The sequence below is a fragment of the Manis pentadactyla genome, chromosome 6, assembly GCF_030020395.1.
Source record: "Manis pentadactyla isolate mManPen7 chromosome 6, mManPen7.hap1, whole genome shotgun sequence".
NCBI classification, from domain to species: domain Eukaryota; kingdom Metazoa; phylum Chordata; class Mammalia; order Pholidota; family Manidae; genus Manis; species Manis pentadactyla.
This window is the reverse complement of record NC_080024.1, coordinates 122,212,950-122,235,432: the sequence shown is the minus strand read 5'-3', so window position 1 is coordinate 122,235,432 and position 22,483 is coordinate 122,212,950. Positions and strand designations below refer to the sequence as shown.

At 39.4% G+C, this 22,483-nt stretch overlaps 1 protein-coding gene across 2 annotated transcripts in view; it reads left to right on the top strand.

The window, feature by feature from the left end:
- OSBPL1A (oxysterol binding protein like 1A) overlaps window positions 1-22,483 on the top strand; it is a 146,343-nt gene that overhangs the window by 91,091 nt on the left and 32,769 nt on the right. For both annotated transcript variants that reach the window (XM_057504111.1, XM_057504112.1), the window contains one exon: window positions 1,725-1,800. In XM_057504111.1, the coding sequence (XP_057360094.1) occupies window positions 1,725-1,800 (76 nt within the window). The remainder of the gene's footprint in view (window positions 1-1,724; window positions 1,801-22,483) is intronic.

The window sequence follows — 22,483 nt, the reverse complement described above, 5'->3', positions numbered from 1 at the left end:
GAAGGAGGTTTTGGGTTTAGCTCTGTGTGTCTGACACAGGAAAATAGCATGAACTTTGTGGCACAGGAAAATAGCATGAACTTTGTGGCCCTTTACTTCATAATTCTTTCACCTCTGCTTTCCAGTGGGTCCTAAAATAGATATTTAATATAGCAAATGATCTGGTCTCATAAATGAGTAGACTGCCTTTACGTAAAACACCACAAAGAGTTATATCCATAATGATGATACGATATTGTGAAGTGGGGTTCTTGGCTAGCAAGTCTGCAATGATTTCTGAACTGAGAAATTTTTTAAGAGCTTGGATGTCTCTTCTGCTTCCAACATATTTCTTTCTTTACTTGCCTTTAGTCAGAATAGTAACACACCCCTTTGCATTTGATGTACAGCCCCTCATTCAGTCCTCACAAGGCTAATTTCAAGCATCTGTTAAATTTTCTGATTCACTTTTTCATATACAAGAGATGGAAATTTTAGTTTATATACATCTCTAAACCTGTGTTATACATGCAATGGTAGATATGGGGAGAGATTCTATCCCTAGGTTCCGTTGTTCATGTCACAGAAATCATAGTCTTGGATTGTAGAGAATATGATTTAAATACCACCTGTGGTCACTTATCTAGCAGACTTGTTAGATAAGAAACCTGACAAATTGGAAGTGTGTGTCCCTAAAAGAGAAAAAGAATAGAAGAATATTAACATGAAGGATTTAAAAATACTATTTAGTAAAAAACTTAAAATTCTATTAACTTCTATAATTGAAATTAATTCAGTTTATAGAGTAGAGGTTCTTTAGAAGATAAATTATTTTTGTTTAATATTTTCTTTACTGTTTCATAGTTATGTGGGGATATTGCAAACGGCAACTAGAAAACCACTATTCCTAGCCATAGTCTATCGGGAAAGAATGCATTATCATGACAGTGTTTTAGGAAGTTGGTCAGGGCACCTGCCACGCCTACGGGTGGCTGTGCAGCCACTGTGCAAGTGGGCTTGGCTTCCGGCCCGCCAGTCCTCAGAGTAGCTGAGCCCTGATGTGCTTCTCACCTAAGCCACAGACCAGATGCTACTAACAACTGCTGTCCTGCTGCTTACTTCCAACCCCCTGCAGAGGCTTTGTAAATGCTCCTTCTGTAGAGGTTAATTTTTAAGGGGTTTTTCCAGCATATCCAGAGTTGCTCAATTTTGTTCAGTGTCACTGTCTTTGGGAAAATACTAATTAATGCACGATGCTGTGCCTGAATTTCACTGGTACTTCTACAGTTTGTTTGCATTTTTCATAACTTCATCACCATAAGCTAGGCTCTGTGATAGCATTTTGTTCATGTTATTTAGCAGCTAGAGTATAATGATTTGTTAAGTATCAGAATATGGTAGGTGTGTCTTGAACCAAACAACAGGGTCAGATGTGCCAGCACATGAAAAGACAGTGTACTTCTGAGGTGGTCCAAACAGCTGAACACCAATGGGGGAGAGCTAGGAGAATTAAGGTTAGAACAGTACTGAAAACGTAGGGCCAGTTGATCTGCCATGAAGCTTTTCAGGGGTCAAAATAGCAGGGAACAGAGGTACAGCCTGTTTTATTCTATCTACAACCATGTATATTTTTAAGGTGTCTCTGTACATGTACATTTTTAAGACTCTTATTAATGGCAATAGCTTTTCCTTCCTAATGTTAATGGCATTAAAATTAAATATTTATTTTTCTTTTATTTTTTCAGAACAAGCTTGCCCTCCCCTATGTTTTCCAGAAATGACTTCAGTATCTGGAGCATCCTCAGAAAATGTATTGGAATGGTAAATTAACTATCAATTTTATAACATGACATCGAGCAAATATGTGTTTCATTGCATATCCTTTGGAAGGGAGGCTTAATGTCGGCATAAAAGTGACGGACAACCATGTTTTTGGAAACTTCAGAATCGGAAATTGGGAAGGGTCTTATATTAGGTTTTCCTGACAAAATTTGAACCACTCTTTATGCCATTTAATATGGCTTTAATGTGACTTCATTGTAAGGAAATACGAAAAGAAAATATTCTTTTCCTGCTGTCACACCACATTTGTATTTCCCCACAGAATTATCCAGAAATTCCCTCAGAAAGAACAGAAGCCCCATAATGTAGAATATAATTTCACTTACACATCTGTGTGCAGAGGAATTTTTATACGTTGATTTTGGAGTATAGTACATAAGATGTTTGGACTGTGTCTCTGCATAGTTAGCTGTGCAGGTAGAGCTGATATTTTGAGGGAGGGCAGCAAATGGCAAAGTTTGCTGTTCTGTAAGTCCTTGAATTCCCTTTAAAATAGAGTCCACATCACTGCCCCGATGTCAGTCAGGCCAGAATTCTGAGCAAAGATCCAATTCTTCTAGCATGACCTTTGACCAACTAGAATGAAGGAAATTTAGAAACATATCTGAGTCCTAAGCTGTTAAAGAACCCGTCTGGACATTACCTTTTTAAATTTTGCAGTTCAGTGTATAACCTGGGAGTACGCCAAGACCTTTCCATGCACTGAGCAGTCACTCTCTCATTTTCATTCTGATGTGTGAATCCGTTCAGCTGGTGATGTGTCCACTGTGGCATTCTCCTCATGTCCCTGCATGGGGCAGTGTCATCTGGGACTTCCTAAGTGTCATTTCCAAAAAGCAAATCCCAAAAGCATTAATTTGAAACAAGTCTTTTCTGGTTCTCCTGCGTGGAGAGTAAGTCAACTAAACTCTGCAGCCGGATGGTGGGATTTGTCCTGGCCTTGCAGCTTCCTGTCTGTGAGACCCTGGGCCAGCTGCCCCTTCTCTGAGTAGTGTTTCCACCTGTGTAAAGTTCGGAGAGTAATTTGTACCTTATAGGTGCATTGAGAGATAAATAAGATAATTTACATAAAATGGCTAAGATAGTCCCAGCTTTAGCATAATGCTCAATATTATTATCAGTAGGTGATCAGAGCAGAGAATCCAAATGCCTAGGCTCCAATCCTATTTTGATTATATTAAGACTCATTAGGAGAAACCAAATGTATGTAGACAAATATGTATGTTCTTAAATAAGATGTTAATAATACTTGTCTCTTTGGAACTGGAATCCTTAGGACAAAAATACTTATATTCTACAGAATCAATATTTTTCAAACCCTTAGTAAATATATTTGCCTTTGTGATCCAGTATACATACATGTATACATGTATGTTTAAAATTAAAGCCAGTTTCATGAAAGGAATACTCATCATCACTACAAATAATATTTGCTACTAAATTAATACTGATTCCAACTCATTAAACTGATTTTACAACCTGCTGATGCAACCCACACTTACTGTAGAATTGGTTACCTACACCTAAGGCTATTTGGTGAACAAGAATTTGTATGAAAACCTCAGGTGTGGCTTAGTTTTTTGGCCATCGTGGAAAGTACAGTTTTCTATATTGTCTTGCTGGAGTCTGTCTCCTGCCATCTCTTGTCTCACTGGGTATCAGATCCAGCGATGGTGTCATGAGTATGCTCAGGCTTGTGGCTAGTAATCATCTAGTTTATATCAAACACAAGCTTTCTAATCTAAATAGAGGCTAACCGTTCTTTTAAAATGTGGGAAATAATGTTATGAAATAATGTTATGTTGGATTATACAGGCTTAATATATAAGTATAATCTAACATAACATTGTTGCAACATTATTACATAACATTTCAAATACAATCCGATTTTGAAAGATACTCCCTTTCCCTAGAAGAATGGTGTACTTTTATTTTGGGGGGGGTAGAACTTATTTGAGCAATAAACACTCATGCTGAACCACAAATAAAATAAAACAAATAAAAGCAGAGCTGTTTGGGTTGAAAGGACACAAAAGAATGTTTTGAAACTTACATCTATAAAACTAAATAAAATCATAGAGAAAGAACTGCAGGGGAAATAATATTTTTGGAAAGCATTCTCTGCCGAGGTCTTATAAGAGACTAGCATTGTAGAGGAGTATTTATTAATGTGGACTGAAAGGAAACTATCTAGCATTTAGAAGTATTGTGCTTTGGGCCCTGTGCTAGGACCCCCTTCCACAGGCACGGGAAGCCATCCAAAGGTGTGAGTGTGGGCAACAGTAGAGATCTAAGGTGTGGCATAACTTGAGAGAGAAATGCAGATATCATCACTAAATAAGATTTTGAAAGTAATTTTTGGTACCAACCCCTTTGTATCTTCTTCCTTCTACCCCCCAAAGGAAAATAGGTCAAAACTTAGAACACTTTAGTATCCATACACTTTGTTACATTTAACTTCAAGGTGAAGGATTTTTTTTTTTTTTGTAGATAATTATTTTTTTATTGAAGGGTAGTTGACACACGGTATTACATTACATTAGTTTCAGGTGTACATCATAGTGATTCAACATTTATATACATGACAATTCTAGGTACCAGCTATCACCATACCAAGCTGTTACAGTATCTTGACTATATTCATTATATCCCGGTTACTTATTATTTTACCATTGGAAGTATATACTTTTTTTTTTTTTTTTTTTTTTTTTTTTGTGAGGGCATCTCTCATATTTGTTGATCAAATGGTTGTAGACAACAGTAAAATTCTGTATAGGGGAGTCAATGTTCAATGCACAATCATTAATCCACCCCAAGCCTAATTTTCGTCAGTCTACAATCTTCTGAAGCATAACGAACAAGTTCTTACATGGAGAACAAATTCTTACATAGTGAATAAGTTACATGGTGAACAGTACAAGGGCAGTCATCACAGAAACTTTTGGTTTTGTTCATGCATTATGAACTATAAACAGTCAGTTCAAATATGAATACTCATTTGATTTTTTTTTTTTTTTTTTTTTTTAGATAATTATTTTTTATTGAAGGGTAGTTGACACACAGTATTACATTACATTAGTTTCAGGTGTACAACACAGTGATTCAACATTTATATACATGATAATTCTAAGTACCAGCTATCACCATACCAAGTTGTTACAATATTTTGACTATATTCCTTATGCTATACATTACATCCCGGTTGCTTATTTATTTTACAATTGGAAGTGTGTACTTTTTCTTGGTTGTTGTTGTTAGGGCATCTCTCATATTTATTGATCAAATGGTTGTTAACAACAATAAAATTCTGTATAGGGGAGTCAATGCTCAATGCACAATCATTAATCCACCCCAAGCCTAATTTTCGTCAGTCTCCAATCTTCTGAGGCATAACAAACAAGTTCTTACATGGAGAACAAATTCTTACATATTGAATAAGTTACATGGTGAACAGTACAAGGGCAGTCATCACAGAAACCTTCGGTTTTGCTCATGCATTATGAACTATAAACAGTCAGTTCAAATATGAATACTCATTTGATTTTTATACTTGATTTATATGTGGATACCACATTTCTCTCTTTATTATATTATTTTTAATAAAATGCTGAAGTGGTAGGTAGATACAAGATAAAGGTAGAAAACATGGTTTAGTGTTGTAAGGGAGCAAATGTAGATGATCAGGTGTGTGCCTGTAGACTATGTGTTAATCCAAGCTAGACAAGAGCAATAAAACATCCACGTGTGCAGAAGATTTCTCTCAGAAAAGAGGAGGTGAGGTTCTAAGCCTCACCTCTATTGATCCCCAATTTCTCACCTGTTGGCCCCCCTGCGACTGTGCCTGTCTTAGGTTGTTCTTCCCTTGAGGAATCTTACCCGTCTCTGGCTAACCAGTCATCTTCCGGGGCCATACAGGGAAATGTAAAGTTGGTAAGTGAGAGAGAAGCATTATTGTTTGAAATGGTTAGGTTTTTATTTCTTTACATATTTATGCCCTGTAGCTCTATGCCCAGCATTTGTCTTGAGGTATCTTTACCACTTGGAAGAATTATGATACTCGGTAAATTTGATATGAGGCACGAATTCTATTTAAGGGTTGTAATTAGGAAGGAAGAAGAAAAGCTGTAGAAGTAGCAGGCGGCAGAAAACATGGGAAGATTGATTATTTCTTTGACATATCTTCTTGTAGAGTAACTTCAGCATGTATAGGTTTTAAGCTACTACTTAAATTGCGCACACACATTAACATAATAGGAGTATAGTTACATAACCAAAGCATACCTGTAATTACCAGCCATCTCCAGTGAAACCAAGAAAACCAGTTAGGCACCTTAGGCATTTGTGAAAACTTATCTATGATATGGTGGTTATTGTCCAACTGAACTTGAACAGTCTGAGAGAAATCAGACAAATTAAAACAACCCATTCCTGGGGAATGTTCACATCCCTTATGTTATTTTAACAGTAAATAGTCTGTAGTTGTAAGATTTTGGAGCACTACAATTTGCACGTCTCCTAATTCTTGATTGAGTTCCAGCAGTATAGATCCAGTCAAATTTGTTGTTTTACTGTACGTACAGGCCAGCTTAGATATCTCCTTCCTCATTCCCATGGCAAGTCCAGGAACTGGTGGGATGAGTGCATCTACAGCTGTAGCAGTGCGTGGATCTTTGTTGGGGTTTTTTGATGATCATCTTCTGGCATGAGTCTTCCAGAGAGTGCTGATGTTGGAAGTTGTTTTTCATATCGTATCTTAGTTAATTTTGGGGGTAGCCCAATTAGGCTTTGATCCTCTGTATAAACACAAGCAGACCCTTTGCCTACACTTTTATATGCCCTTTATACTCTTCTGTAGAACTCATCGGAGGTTACCACACAGGAACTGCCCTTTTTTTTTTTTTTTGGTATCACTATTCTACACTTACATGACGAATATTATGTTTACTAGGCTCTCCCCTATACCAGGTCCTCCCTATAAACCCCTTTACAGTCACTGTCCATCAGCATAGCAAAATGTTGTAGAATCACTACTTGCCTTCTCTGTGTTGTACAGCCCTCCCTTTTCTCCTACCCCCCCATGCATGCTAATCTTAATACCCCCCTACTTCTCCCCCCCCTTATCCCTCCCTACCCACCCATCCTCCCCAGTCCCTTTCCCTTTGGTACCTGTTAGTCCATTCTTGAGTTCTGTGATTCTGGTGCTGTTTTGCTCCTTCAGTTTTTCCTTTGTTCTTATATTCCACAGATAAGTGAAATCATTTGGTATTTCTCTTTCTCCGCTTGGCTTGTTTCACTGAGCATAATACCCTCCAGCTCCATCCATGTTGCTGCAAATGATTGGATTTGCCCTTTTCTTATGGCTGAGTAGTATTCCATTGTGTATATGTACCACATCTTCTTTATCCATTTATCTATCGATGGACATTTAGGTTGCTTCCAATTCTTGGCTACTGTAAATAGTGCTGCGATAAACATAGGGGTGCACTGATCTTTCTCATACTTGATTGCTGCATTCTTAGGGTAAATTCCTAGGAGTGCAATTCCTGGGTCAAATGGTAGGTCTGTTTTGAGCATTTTGATGTACCGCCATACTGCTTTCCACAATGGTTGAACTAACTTACATTCCCACCAGCAGTGTAGGAGGGTTCCCCTTTCTCCACAGCCTTGCCAACATTTGTTGTTGTTTGTCTTTTGGATGGCAGCCATCCTTACTGGTGTGAGGTGATACCTCATTGTAGTTTTAATTTGCATTTCTCTGATAATTAGCGATGTGGAGCATCTTTTCATGTGTCTGTTGGCCATCTGTATTTCTTTTTTGGAGAACTGTCTGTTCAGTTCCTCTGCCCATTTTTTAATTGGGTTATTTGTTTTTTGTTTGTTGAGGCGTGTGAGCTCTTTATATATTCTGGACGTCAAGCCTTTATCAGATGTGTCATTTTCAAATATATTCTCCCATACTGTAGGGATCCTTTTTGTTCTATTGATGGTGTCTTTTGCTGTACAGAAGCTTTTCAGCTTAATATAGTCCCACTTACTCATTTTTGCTGTTGTTTTCCTTGCCCGGGGAGATATGTTCAAGAAGAGGTCACTCATGTTTATGTCTAAGAGGTTTTTGCCTATGTTTTCTTCCAAGAGTTTAATGGTTTCATGACTTACATTCAGGTCTTTGATCCATTTTGAGTTTACTTTTGTATATGGGGTTAGACAATGGTCCAGTTTCATTCTCCTACATGTAGCTGTCCAGTTTTGCCAGCACCACCTGTTGAAGAGACTGTCATTTCGCCATTGTATGTCCATGGCTCCTTTATCAAATATTAATTGACCATATATGTCTGGGTTAATGTCTGGATTCTCTAGTCTGTTCCATAGGTCTGTGGCTCTGCTCTTGTGCCAGTACCAAATTGTCTTGATTACTATGGCTTTACAGTAGAGCTTGAAGTTGGGGAGTGAGATCTCCCCCTACTTTATTCTTCTTTCTCAGGATTGCTTTGGCTATTCAGGGTCTTTGGTGTTTCCATATGAATTTTTGAATTATTTGTTCCAGTTCATTGAAGAATGTTGCTGGTAGTTTCATAGGGATTGCATCAAATCTGTATATTGCTTTGGGTAGGATTGCCATTTTGACGATATTAATTCTTCCTAGCCACAAGCATGGGATGAGTTTCCATCTGTTAGTGTCCCCTTTAATTTCTCTTAAGAGTGACTTGTAGTTTTCAGAGTATAAGTCTTTCACTTCTTTGGTTAAGTTTATTCCTAGGTATTTTATTTTTTTTGATGCAGTTGTGAATGGAGTTGTTTTCCTGATTTCTCTTTCTGTTGGTTCATTGTTTGTGTATAGGAAAGCCACAGATTTCTGTGTGTTGATTTCGTATCCTGCAACTTTGCTGTATTCCGATATCAGTTCTAGTAATTTTGGGGTGGAGTCTTTAGGGTTTTTTATGTACAGTATCATGTCATCTGCAAATAGTGACAGTTTAACTTCTTCTTTACCAATCTGGATTCCTTGTATTTCTTTGTTTTGTCTGATTGCCGTGGCTAGGACCTCCAGTACTACGTTAAATAACAGTGGAGACAGTGGGCATCCCTGTCTAGTTCCTGATCGCAGAGGAAATGCTTTCAGCTTCTCGCTGTTCAATATAATGTTGGCTGTGGGTTTATCATAGATGGCCTTTATTATGTTGAGGTACTTGCCCTCTATTCCCATTTTGCTGAGAGTTTTTATCATGAATGGATGTTGAACTTTGTCAAATGCTTTTTCAGCATCTGTGGAGATGATCATGTGGTTTTTGTCTTTCTTTTTGTTGATGTGGTGGATGATGTTGATGGACTTTCGAATGTTGTACCATCCTTGCATCCCTGGGATGAATCCCACTTGGTCATGGTGTATGATCCTTCTGATGTATTTTTGAATTCGGTTTGCTAATATTTTGTTGAGTATTTTTGCATCTATGTTCATCAGGGATATTGGTCTGTAGTTTTCTTTTTTGGTGGGGTCTTTGCCTGGTTTTGGTATTAGGGTGATGTTAGCTTCATAGAATAACTTTGGGAGTATTCCCTCCTCCTCTATTTTTTGGAAAACTCTAAGGAGAGTGGGTATTATGTCTTCCCTGTATGTCTGATAAAATTCCGAGGTAAATCCATCTGGCCCGGGGGTTTTGTTCTTTCGTAGTTTTTTGGATTACCGCCTCAATTTCGTTGCTGGTAATTGGTCTGTTTAGATTTTCTGTTTCTTTCTGGGTCAATCTTGGAAGGTTGTACTTTTCTAGGAAGTTGTCCATTTCTCCTAGGTTTCCCAGCTTGTCAGCATATAGGTTTTCATAGTATTCTCTAATAATTCTTTGTATTTCTACGGGGTCCGTTGTGATTTTTCCTTTCTCATTTCTGATACTGTTGATTTGTGTTGACTCTCTTTTCTTCTTAATAAGTTTGTCTAGAGGCTTATCTATTTTGTTTATTTTCGCGAAGAACCAGCTCTTGGTTTTATTGATTTTTGCTATTGTTTTATTCTTCTCAATTTTATTTATTTCTTCTCTAATCTTTATTATGTCCCTCCTTCTGCTGACCTTAGGCCTCATTTGTTCTTCTTTTTCCAATTTCGATAATTGTGACATTAGATCATTCATTTGGGATTGTTCTCCCCTTTTTTTTTTAGATAATTATTTTTTTATTGAAGGGTAGTTGATGCACAGTATTACATTACATTGGTTTCAAGTGTACAACACAGTGATAAAACATTTATATACATAATTCTAAGTTCCAGCTATCCCCCTACCAAGCTGTTACAATATCTTGACTATATTCCTTATGCTATACATTACATCCCAGTTACTTATTTATTTTACCATTGGAAGTCTGTCTTTTTTTTTTTTTTTTTTGGTGAGGGCATCTCTCATATTTACTGATCAAATGGTTGTTAACGACAATAAAATTCTGTAAAGGGGAGTCAATGCTCAATGCACAATCATTAATCCACCCCAAGCCTAATTTTCGTCAGTCTCCAATCTTCTGAAGTTCTTACATGTAAGAACAAACAAGTTCTTACATGGAGAACCAATACTTACATAATGAATAAGTTACTTAGTGAACAGTACAAGGGCAGTCATCACAGAAACTTTCGGTTTTGCTAATGCATTATGAACTATAAACAGTTCAAATATGAATACTCATTTGGTTTTAATACTTGATTTATATGTGGATACCACATTTCTCTCTTTATTATTATTATTTTTAGTAAAATGCTGAAGTGGTAGGTAGATACAAGATAAAGGTAGAAAACATAGTTTAGTGTTGTAAGAGAGCAAATGTAGATGATCAGGTGTGTGCCTGTAGACTATCTGTTAATCCAAGCTAGACAAGGGCAATAAAGCATCCACGTATGCAGAAAATTTATCTCAGAACAGAGGGGGTGAGGTTCTAAGCCTCACCTCTGTTGATCCCCAATTTCTCACCTGATGGCCCCCCTGCGACTGTGCCTGTCTTAGGTTGTTCCTCCCTTGAGGAATCTTACCCGTCTCTGGCTAACCAGTCATCTTCCGGGGCCATACAGGGAAATGTAAAGTTGGTAAGTGAGAGAGAAGCCTTATTGTTTGAAATGGTTAGCTTTTTATTTCTTTGCATATTTATGTCCTGTAGCTTCTATGCCCAGCATTTGTCTTGAGGTATCTTTACCACTTGGAAGAATTATGATACTCGGTAAATTTGATATGAGGCACGAATTCTATTTAAGGGTTGTAATTAGGAAGGAATTAGAAAAGCTATAGAAGTAGCAGGCGGAAGAAAACATGGGAAAATTTATTATTTCTTTGACATATCTTCTTGTAGAGTAACTTCAGCATGTATAGGTTTTAAGCTACTACCTAAATTGCACACACACATTAACATAATAGGAGTATAGTTACATAACCAAAGCATATCTGTAATTACCAGCCATCTCCAGTGAAACCAAGAAAAGCAGTTAGGCACCTTAGGCATTTGTGAAAACTTATCTATGATATGGTGGTTATTGTCCAACTGAACTTGAACAGTCTGAGAGAAATCAGACAAATTAAAACAACCCATTCCTGGGGAATGTTCACATCCCTTATGTTATTTTAACAGTAAATAGTCTGTAGTTGTAAGATTTTGGAGCGCTTCAATTTGCACTTCTCCTAATTCTTGGTTGAGTTCCAACAGTATAGATCCAGTCAAATTTGTTGTTTTACTGTATGCACAGGCCAGCTTAGATATCTCCTTCCTCATTCCCATGGCAAGTCCAGGAACTGGTGGGATGAGTGCATCTACAGCTGTAGCAGTGCGTGGATCTTTGTTGGGGTTTTTTGATGATCATCTTCTGGCAAGAGTCTTCTAGAGACTGCTGATGTTGGAAGTTTTCTTTCATATCGTATCTTAGTTCATTTTCGGGGTAGCCCAATTAGGCTTTGATCTTCTGTATAAACGCAGACAGACCCTTTGCCTACACTTCTATATGCCCTTTATACCCTTGTGTAGAACTCATTGGAGGTTACCACACAGGAACTGCCCTTTTTTTGTTTGTTTTGTTTTGTTCTGTTTTGTTTTTGTTATCACTAATCTACACTTACATGACAAATATTATGTTTACTAGGCTCTCCCCTATACCAGGTCTCCCCTATAAACCCCTTTACAGTCACTGTCCATCAGCCTAGCAAAATGTTGTAGAATCACTACTTGCCTTCTCTGTGTTGTACAGCCCTCCCTTTTCTCCTACCCCCCAATGCAGGCTAATCTTAATAGCCGCCTACTTCTCCCCCGCCTTATCCCTCCCTACTCACCCATCCTCCCCAGTCCCTTTCCCTTTGGTACCTGTTAGTCCATTCTTGAGTTCTGTGATTCTGTTTCTGTTTTGTTCCTTCAGTTTTTCCTTTGTTCTTATATTCCACAGATAAGTGAAATCATTTGTTATTTCTCTTTCTCCGCTTGGCTTGTTTCACTGAGCATAATACCCTCCAGCTCCATCCATGTTGCTGCAAATGATTGGATTTGCCCTTTTCTTATGGCTGAGTAGTATTCCATTGTGTATATGTACCACTTCTTCTTTATCCATTCATCTGTCGATGGACATTTAGGTTGCTTGAAATTCTTGGCTATTGTAAATAGTGCTGCGATAAACATAGGGGTGCACTGATCTTTCTCATACTTGATTGCTGCATTCCTAGGGTAAATTCCAAGGAGTGCAATTCCTGGGTCAAATGGTAAGTCTGTTTTGAGCATTTTGATGTACCTCCATACTGCTTTCCACAATGATTGAACTAACTTACATTCCCACCAGCAGTGTAGGAGGGTTCCCCTTTCTCCACAGCCTCGCCAACATTTGTTGTTGTTTGTCTTTTGGATGGCAGCCATCCTTACTGGTGTGAGGTGATACCTCATTGTAGTTTTAATTTGCATTTCTCTGATAATTAGCGATGTGGAGCATTTTTTCATGTGTCTGTTGGCCATCTGTATTTCTTTTTTGGAGAACTGTCTGTTCAGTTCCTCTGCCCATTTTTTAATTGGGTTATTTGTTTTTTGTTTGTTGAGGCGTGTGAGCTCTTTATATATTCTGGATGTCAAGCCTTTATCGGATGTGTCATTTTCAAATATATTTTCCCATACTGTAGGGATCCTTTTTGTTCTATTGATGATGTCTTTGGCTGTACAGAAGCTTTTCAGCTTAATATAGTCCCACTTACTCATTTTTGCTGTTGTTTTCCTTGCCCGGGGAGATATGTTCAAGAAGAGGTCACTCATGTTTATGTCTAAGAGGTTTTTGCCTATGTTTTCTTCCAAGAGTTTAATGGTTTCATGACTTACATTCAGGTCTTTGATCCATTTTGAGTTTACTTTTGTATATGGGGTTAGACAATGGTCCAGTTTCATTCTCCTACATGTAGCTGTCCAGTTTTGCCAGCACCATCTGTTGAAGAGATTGTCATTTCGCCATTGTATGTCCATGGCTCCTTTACCAAATATTAATTGACCATATATGTCTGGTTTAATGTCTGGATTCTCTAGTCTGTTCCATAGGTCTGTGGCTCTGCTCTTGTGCCAGTACCAAATTGTCTTGATTACTATGGCTTTATAGTAGAGCTTGAAGTTGGGGAGTGAGATCCCCCCTACTTTATTCTTCTTTCTCAGGATTGCTTTGGCTATTCGGGGTCTTTGGTGTTTCCATATGAATTTTTGAATTATTTGTTCCAGTTCATTGAAGAATGTTGCTGGTAGTTTCATAGGGATTGCATCAAATCTGTATATTGCTTTGGGCAGGATGGCCATTTTGACGATATTAATTCTTCCTAGCCACGAGCATGGGATGAGTTTCCATCTGTTAGTGTCCCCTTTAATTTCTCTTAAGAGTGACTTGTAGTTTTCAGAGTATAAGTCTTTCACTTCTTTAGTTAGGTTTATTCCTAGGTATTTTATTTTTTTTGATGCAATTGTGAATGGAGTTGTTTTCCTGATTTCTCTTTCTGTTGGTTCATTGTTAGTGTATAGGGAAGCCTCAGATTTCTGTGTGTTGATTTCGTATCCTGCAACTTTGCTGAATTCCAATATCAGTTCTAGTACTTTTGGGTTGGAGTCTTAAGGTTTTTTATGTACAGTATCATGTCATCTGCAAATAGTGACAGTTTAACTTCTTCTTTACCAATCTGGATTCCTTGTATTTCTTTGTTTTGTCTGATTGCCGTGGCTAGGACCTCCAGTACTATGTTAAATAACAGTGGAGAGAGTGGGCATCCCTGTCTACTTCCTGATCTCAGAGGGAATGCTTTCAGCTTCTCGCTGTTCAATATAGTGTTGGCTGTCGGTTTATCATAGATGGCCTTTAGTATATTGAGGTACTTGCCCTCTATTCCCATTTTGCTGAGAGTTTTATCATGAATGGATGTTGAACATTGTCAAATGCTTTTTCAGCATCTATGGAGATGGTCATGTGGTTTTTGTCTTTCTTTTTGTTGATGTTTTGGATGATGTTGATGGACTTTCGAATGTTGTACCATCCTTGCATCCCTGGAATGAATCCCACTTGGTCATAGTGTATGATCCTTTTGATGTATTTTTGAATTCGGTTTGCTAATATTTTGTTGAGTATTTTTGCATCTATGTTCATCAGGGATATTGGTCTGTAGTTTTCTTTTTTTGGTGGGGTCTTTGCCTGGTTTTGGTATTAGGGTGATGTTAGCTTCATAGAATGAGTTTGGGAGTATCCCCTTCTCCTCTATTTTTTGGAAAACTCTAAGGAGAATGGGTATTATGTCTTCCCTGTATGTCTGATAAAATTCCGAGGTAAATCCATCTGGCCTGGGGGTTTTGTTCTTTGGTAGTTTTTAAATTACTGCTTCAATCTCGTTGCTGGTAATTGGTCTGTTTAGATTTTCTGTTTCTTTCTGGGTCAATCATGGAAGGTTGTATTTTTCTAGGAAGTTGTCCATTTCTCCTAGTTTTCCCAGCTTGTTAGCATATAGGTTTTCATAGTATTCTCTAATAATTCTTTGTATTTCTGTGGGGTCCGTCATGATTTTTCCTTTCTCGTTTCTGATATGGTTGATTTGTGTTGACCCTCTTTTCTTCTTAATAAGTCTGGCTAGAGGCTTATCTATTTTGTTTATTTTCTCGAAGAACCAGGTCTTCGTTTCATTGATTTTTCCTATTGTTTTATTCTTCTCAATTTTATTTATTTCTTCTCTGATCTTTATATGTCCCCCCTTCTGCTGACCTTAGGCCTCATCTGTTCTTCTTTTTCCAATTTCGATAATTGTGACATTAGATCATTCATTTGGGATTGCTCTTCCTTTTTAAAAATGCTTGGATTGCTATATACTTTCCTCTTAAGACTGGTTTTGCTGTGTCCCACAGAAGTTGGGGCTTAGTGTTGTTGTTGTCATTTGTTTCCATATATTGCTGGATCTCCATTTTGATTTGGTCATTGATCCATTGATTATTTAGGCGTGTTGTTAAGCCTCCATGTGTTTGTGAGCCTCTTTGCTTTCTTTGTACAGTTTATTTCTGGTTTTTTGCCTTTGTGATCTGAAAAGTTGGTTGGTAGGATTTCAATCTTTTGGAATTTTCTGAGGCTCTTTTTGTGGCTTAGTATGTGGTCTATTCTGGAGAATGTTCCATGTGCACTTGAGAAGAATGTATATCCAGTTGCTTTTGGATGTAGAGTTCTATAGATGTCTATTAGGTCCATCTGCTCTACTGTGTTGTTCAGTGCTTCCATGTCCTTACTTATTTTCTGCCCAGTGGATCTATCCTTTGGGGTGAGTGGTGTGTTGAAATCTCCTAGAATGAATGCATTGCAGTCTATTTCCCCCTTTAGTTCTGTTAGTATTTGTTTCACATATGCTGGTGCTGCTGTGTTGGGTGCATATATATTTAGAATGGTTATATCCTCTTGTTTGACTGAGCCCTTTATCATTATTTAGTGTCCTTCTTTATCTCTTGTTACTTTCTTTGTTTTGAAGTCTATTTTGTCTGATATTAGTACTGCAACCCCTGCTTTCTTCTCGCTGTTGTTTGCTTGTAATATGTTTTTCCATCCCTTGACTTTTAGTCTGTACATGTCTTTGGGTTGGAGATGAGTTTCTTGTAAGCAGCATATAGATGGGTCTTGCTTTTTTATCCATTCTGTTACTCTGTGTCTTTTGATTGGTGCATTCAGCCCATTAACATTTAGGGTGACTATTGAAGGATATGTGCTTATTGCCATTGCAGGCTTTAAATTCGTGGTTACCAAAGGTTCAAGGTTAGCCTCTTTAGTATCTTCCTGCCTAACTTAGCTCGCTTATTGAGCTGTTATATACACTGTCTGGAGATTCTTTTCTTCTCTCCCTTCTTGTTCCTCCTCCTCGATTCTTCATATGTTGGGTGTTTTGTGCTGTGCTCTTTCTAGGAGTGCTCCCATCTAGAGCAGTCCCTGTAAGATGTTCTGTAGAGGTGGTTTGTGGAAAGCAAATTCCCTCAGCTTTTGTTTGTCTGGGAATTGTTTAATCCTACCGTCATATTTGATTGATAGTCGTGCTGGATACAGTATCCTTGGTTCAAGGCCCTTCTGTTTCATTGTATTAAATATATCATGCCATTCTCTTCTGGCCTGTAGGGTTTCTGTTGTGAAATCTGATGTTAGCCTGATGGGTTTCCCTTTATAGGTGATCTTTTTCTCTCTAGCTGCCTTTAACACTCTTTCCTTGTCCTTGATCTTTGCCATTTTAATTATTATGTGTCTTGGTGTTGTCCTCCTTGGATCCTTTCTGTTGGGGGTTCTGTGTATTTCCATGGTCTGTTCGATTATTTTCTCCCCCAGGTTGGGGAAGTTTTCAGCAATTATTTCTTCTAAGATACTTTCCATCTCTTTTCCTCTCTCTTCTTCTTCTGGGACCCCTATAATACGGATATTGTTCCTTTTGGATTGGTCACACAGTTCTCTTAATATTGTTTCATTCCTGGAGATCCTTTTGTCTCTCTCTATGTCAGCTTCTATGCGTTCCTGTTCTCTGATTTCAATTCCATCAATGGCCTCTTGCATTCTCTCCATCCTGCTTATAAACCCTTCCAGAGTTTGTTTCATTTCTGCGATCTCCTTTCTGGCATCTGTGATCTCCTTCCAGACTTCATCCCATTTCTCTTGCGTATTTCTCTGCATCTCTGTCAGCATGTTTATGATTCTTATTTTGAATTCTTTTTCAGGAAGACTGGTTAGGCCTGTCTCCTTCTCTGGTGTTGTCTCTGTGATCTTTGTCTGCCTGTAGCTTTGCCTTTTCATGGTGATAGGAATAGTCTGCAGAGCTGGGCCGAGTGACGGCTGGAAGGACTTCCTTCCTTGTTGTTTTGTGGCCCTCCTCTCCTGGGAGAACAGCGACCTCTAGTGGCTTGTGCTGCGCAGCTGCGCACAGACAGGGTTTCTGCTTCCTGCCCGGCTGCTATGGAGTTAATGTCCCCTGTTGCTGTGGGCGTGGCCTGGCTTGGGCATCTAATCCAAAATGGTGGAGTCCCGTTGGAGCAGGAGCGGTTGGGAGGCTATTTATCTCAGTAAGGGGCCTCCCTGCTCTCTGCAGCCCAGGGGTTAGGGTGCCCAGAGATCCCTGGATTCCCTACCTCTGGATTAAGTGACCTGCCCTGCCCCTTTAAGACTTCCAAAAAGCACCCGCCAAAACAAAACGACCACCAAAAAAAAAAAAGAAAAAAAAATTTTTAATTAAAAAAAAAATTTTTTTGTTAATTAAAAAAAAAAGGTGGTCGCTCGTTTTTCTTTATTCTCCAGTGCCAGCCTCAGGCCTCTGCTCACCGGTCTTGCTGCCCTGTTTCCCTAGTATTGTGGGCCCTATCCCTTTAAGACTTCCAAAAAGCGCTCGCCAAAACAAAGCAGCAAAAAAGCAAAAAAAAAAAAAAATGTTCACACGCTTTTCTTATTTCCCTTCAGCACCCGCCCTCCAGTGCCCGCTCACTGTTCTTGCTTCCCTGTTTTCCTAGTATCGAGGGCCCTGCACTCTGGCCCGGATGGCTGGGGCTGGGTGTTCGGCAGTCCTGGGCTCCGTCTCCCTCCCGCTCTGCCTGCTCTTCTCCCGCTGGGAGCTGGGGGGAGGGGCGCTCGGCTCCCGCAGGGCCGCGGCTTGTATCTTACCCCCTTCGCGAGGCGCTGGGTTCTCTCAGGTGCGGATGTGGTCTTGATATTGTCCTGTGTCCTCTGGTCTTTATTCTAGGAAGGGTTGTCTTTGTTATATTTTCATAGATATATGTTGTTTTGGGAGGAGATTTCCGCTGCTCTACTCACGCCGCCATCTTCCCCCTATCTGTTCTCCCTTTTTTAAATATGCTTGGATTGCTATATACTTTCCTCTTAAGACTGGTTTTGCTGTGTCCCACAGAAGTTGGGGCTTAGTGTTGTTGTTGTCATTTGTTTCCATATATTGCTGGATCTCCATTTTGATTTGGTCATTGATCCATTGATTATTTAGGAGCATGTTGTTAAGCCTCCACGAGTTTGTGAGCCTCTTTGCTTTATTTGTACAGTTTATTTCTAGTTTTATGCCTTTGTGGTCTGAAAAGTTGGTTGGTAGGATTTCAATCTGTTGGAATTTTCTGAGGCTCTTTTTGTGGCCTAGTATGTGGTCTATTCTGGAGAATGTTCCATGTGCACTTGAGAGGAATGTATATCCTGTTGCTTTTGGATGTAGAGTTCTATAGATGTCTATTAGGTCCATCTACTCTACCGTGTTGTTCAGTGCTTCCGTGTCCTTACTTATTTTCTGCCCAGTGGATCTATCCTTTGGGGTGAGTGGTGTGTTGAAGTCTCCTAGAATGAATGCATTGCAGTCTATTTCCCCCTTTAGTTCTGTTAGTATTTGTTTCACATATGCTGGTGCTCCTGTGTTTTGTGCATATATATTTAGAATTGTTTATATCCTCTTGTTGGACTGAGCACTTTATCATTATGTAGTGTCCTTCTTTTTCTCTTGTTACCTTCTTTGTTTTGAAGTCTATTTTGTCTGATATTAGTACTGCAACCCCTGCTTTTTTATTCCTATTGTTTGCATGAAATATGTTTTTCCATCCCTTGACTTTTAGTCTGTACATGTCTTTGGGTTTGAGGTGAGTTTCTTGTAAGCAGCATATAGATGGATCTTGCTTTTTTATCCATTCTATTACTCTATGTCTTTTGATTGGTGCTTTCAGCCCATTAACATTTAGGGTGACTATTGAAAGATATGTACTTATTGCCATTGCAGGCTTTAAATTTGTGGTTACCAAAGGTTCAAGGTTAGCCTCTTTAGTATCTTACTGCCTAACTTAGCTCTCTTATTGAGCTGTTATATGCACTGTCTGGAGATTCTTTTCTTCTCTCCCTTCTTATTCCTCCTCCTCGATTCTTCATATGTTGGGTGTTTTGTGCTGTGCTCTTTCTAGGAGTGCTCCCATGTAGAGCAGTCCCTGTAAGATGTTCTGTAGAGGTGGTTTGTGGGAAGCAAATTCCCTCAGCTTTTGTTTGTCTGGGAATTGTTTAATCCTACCGTCATATTTGAATGATAGTCATGCTGGATACAGTATCCTTGGTTCAAGGCCCTTCTGTTTCATTGTATTAAATATATCATGCCATTCTCTTCTGGCCTGTAGGGTTTCTGTCGAGAAGTCTGATGTTAGCCTGATGGGTTTTCCTTTATAGGTGACCTTTTTCTCTCTAGCTGCCTTTAAACCTCTTTCTTTGTCCTTGGTCTTTGCCATTTTAATTATTATGTGTCTTGGTGTTGTCCTCCTTGTATCCTTTCTGTTGGGGTTCTGTGTATTTCCGTGGTCTGTTAGATTATTTCCTCCCCCAGTCTGGGGAAGTTTTCAGCAATTATTTCTTCTAAGATACTTTCCATCTCTTTTCCTCTCTCTTCTTCTTCTGGAACCCCTATAATACGGATATTGTTCCTTTTGGATTGGTCACACAGTTCTCTTAACATTGTTTCATTCCTGGAGATCCTTTTATCTCTCTCTATGTCAGCTTCTATGCGTTCCTGTTCTCTGGTTTCAATTCAATGAATGGCCTTTGCATCCTATCCATTCTGCTTATAAACCCTTCCAGAGTTTGTTTCATTTCTGTAATCTCCTTTCTGGCATCTGTGATCTCCCTCCGGACTTCATCCCATTTCTGTTGCGTATTTCTCTGCATCTCTGTCAGCATGTTTATGATTCTTATTTTGAATTATTTCTCAGGAATACTGGTTAGGTCTGTCTCCTTCTCTGGTGTTTTCTCTGTGATCTTTGTCTGCCTGTAGCTTTTCCTTTTCATGGTGATAGGAATAGTTTGCAGAGTTGGGACGAGTGATGGCTGGAAGAACTTCCCTTCTTGTTGGTTTGTGGCCCTCCTCTCCTGGTATAACTGCGACCTCTAGTGGCTTGTGCTGGGCAGCTGCGCGCACACAGGGTTTCTGCTTCCTCCCGGGCTGCTATGGAGTTTATCTCCACTGTTGCTGTGGGTGTGGCATGGTTTTGGCCTCTGCTCAAAAGTGGTGGAGTCACTTTGGAGGGGGAGCGGCCTGGAGGCTATTTATCTCAGTAAGGGGCCTCCCTGCTCCCTGCAGCCCAGGGGTTAGGCTGCCCAGAGATCCCCGGATTCCCTACCTCTGGATTAAGTGTCCCACCCTGCCCCTTTAAGACTTCCAAAAAGCACCCGCCAAAACAAAACAACGATCACAAAAAAAAAAAAGTGGCCGCTCGTTTTTCTTTATTCTCCGGCGCCAGCCTCAGGCATCTGCTCACCAGTCTTGCTGCCCTGTTTCCCTCGTATTGGGGGCCCTATCCCTTTAGGACTTCCAAAAAGCGCTCACCAGAACAAAACAGCAAAAAAAAAAAAAAAATATCACGTTTTTCTGGTGTCCTCCAGCGCCAGGCCACCAGTGCCGGCTAACTGTTCTTGCTGCCCTGTTTCCCTAGCATCCAGGGCCCCCTGGGCACGTACTGTGTCTGCACTCTGGCCCGGATGGCTGGGGCTGGGTGTTCGGCAGCCCTGTGCTCCGTCTCCCTCCCGCTCTGCCTATTCTTCTCCCGCCGGGAGCTGGGGGGATGGGCGCTCGGCTCCCGCCGGGCCGGGGCTTGTATCTTACCTCCTTGGCAATGCGCTGGGTTCTCTCAGGTGCGGATGTGGTCTGGATATTGTCCTGTGTCCTCTGGTCTTTATTCTAGGAAGGGTTGTCTTTGTTATATTTTCATAGATATATGTGGTTTTGGGAGGAGATTTCCGCTGCTCTACTCACGCCGCCATCTTCCACCCCTCCCTATGAAGGATTTTTTTGATCCCCCTTTACACTTTTTGTGATTCTGTCGCACTTAGCGATCCACACCCTTTACTTCAGGTCTCTTCTGCGGGGGGAAATCTCAGTTACAACAGCCACGTACATACCCTTCAGCTGTTCTTACCCTGGCTTCACATTCTCAGTTTCTTAATTGCATAAGAATGAGTCTTAAAAGTAGCAAAGGAAATCTGATACTGAACAGTAGCTTTTCCTGGTATCTTGTGGACTTGAGCACACCAGCTCAGCTGGCAGACAGTGAAGGTCCTGCCGCTGAGGACCTTACTATTCTAAACTGAACTGGATTCCAGTCCCAACTTTCTCTGAAATTAATGGCCCTCATTTATAATGATAAACTTTTATGGTGTAATATAATTATTCAGAATACTAGGAACTCATGGTAAGTGCTTAATCTGCCAGATAAGGTCTAGGTACAATTTTGTCTTAATCATGAAGGAAAGTCTCCAGCCAGGCTCACTTTGCCCCCATCCTCTATTTCCACATACATACACATTTTACTTTGCTTTTTTGCCAGAAAGAATAAGGAGACTCAGATTTCCAAAACTAATGGCACCCTTCTATTTTTTTCTCCCAATCTGTTTTGGACAGGATTATGTTACCAAATGTTGGATTATACTACATGAAATGAATACTTTATATAACTGGTATTCAATCCTAAATCTCTGTGAGATGGAAGCTTTATCAGAGTCCCAGCTCAGAACTCATACTGATATTGCCTAGTAGTTTGAAAGCTTTGTTCCTCATTGCCTTACCCCCATTGTCATTTTGTTGGAGGACTCTAATCTCCTAACCCCATTGTCCTATGTTCCCCCTGTTTTCTTCCTCTCCTTATCCCTTTAGGATTCTCAGCAGGGCTCACCCAGAGGTGAGGTCATGGGTGTGCATAGTGACCTTGGAAACTGAGGCAGATGAGGCAGAGAGTCTGAGGAGACGCTTGTGCCTGGGGCCGTGCCTGTGCTGTCCTGTGTTTGCTAAATATGTTGGAGTCCTAGAATATTAGTTTTAGATCATTATAAGAGATGCAAAGGGTCTATTATAAATACTGACTTTTAAAAGTAGAACTATTATATCACTCTTTTAAAGGTAATCAGTAGAATACATGGAGATTTAAATGTTAAGAACAAGCTCTTGGAGTTGAAAAGTTTATAGTTCCATTTTGTCCTTTAACTCATTTTTCCATTCCTATTTTCAATTCCTATTAGAATATTATCCTAACTTAATTTTTTTTTTATCTTGGAAGGTCTTTTATTGAATACCCTACCATACTTTTCTATCACAAAAATACATATAAAAACTAAAATTAAAAAATTTATATCCTGTGACCATAAAACTTTAGCACTGAAAGTTTCTTTGTATCAAGTTATTCTTACAAA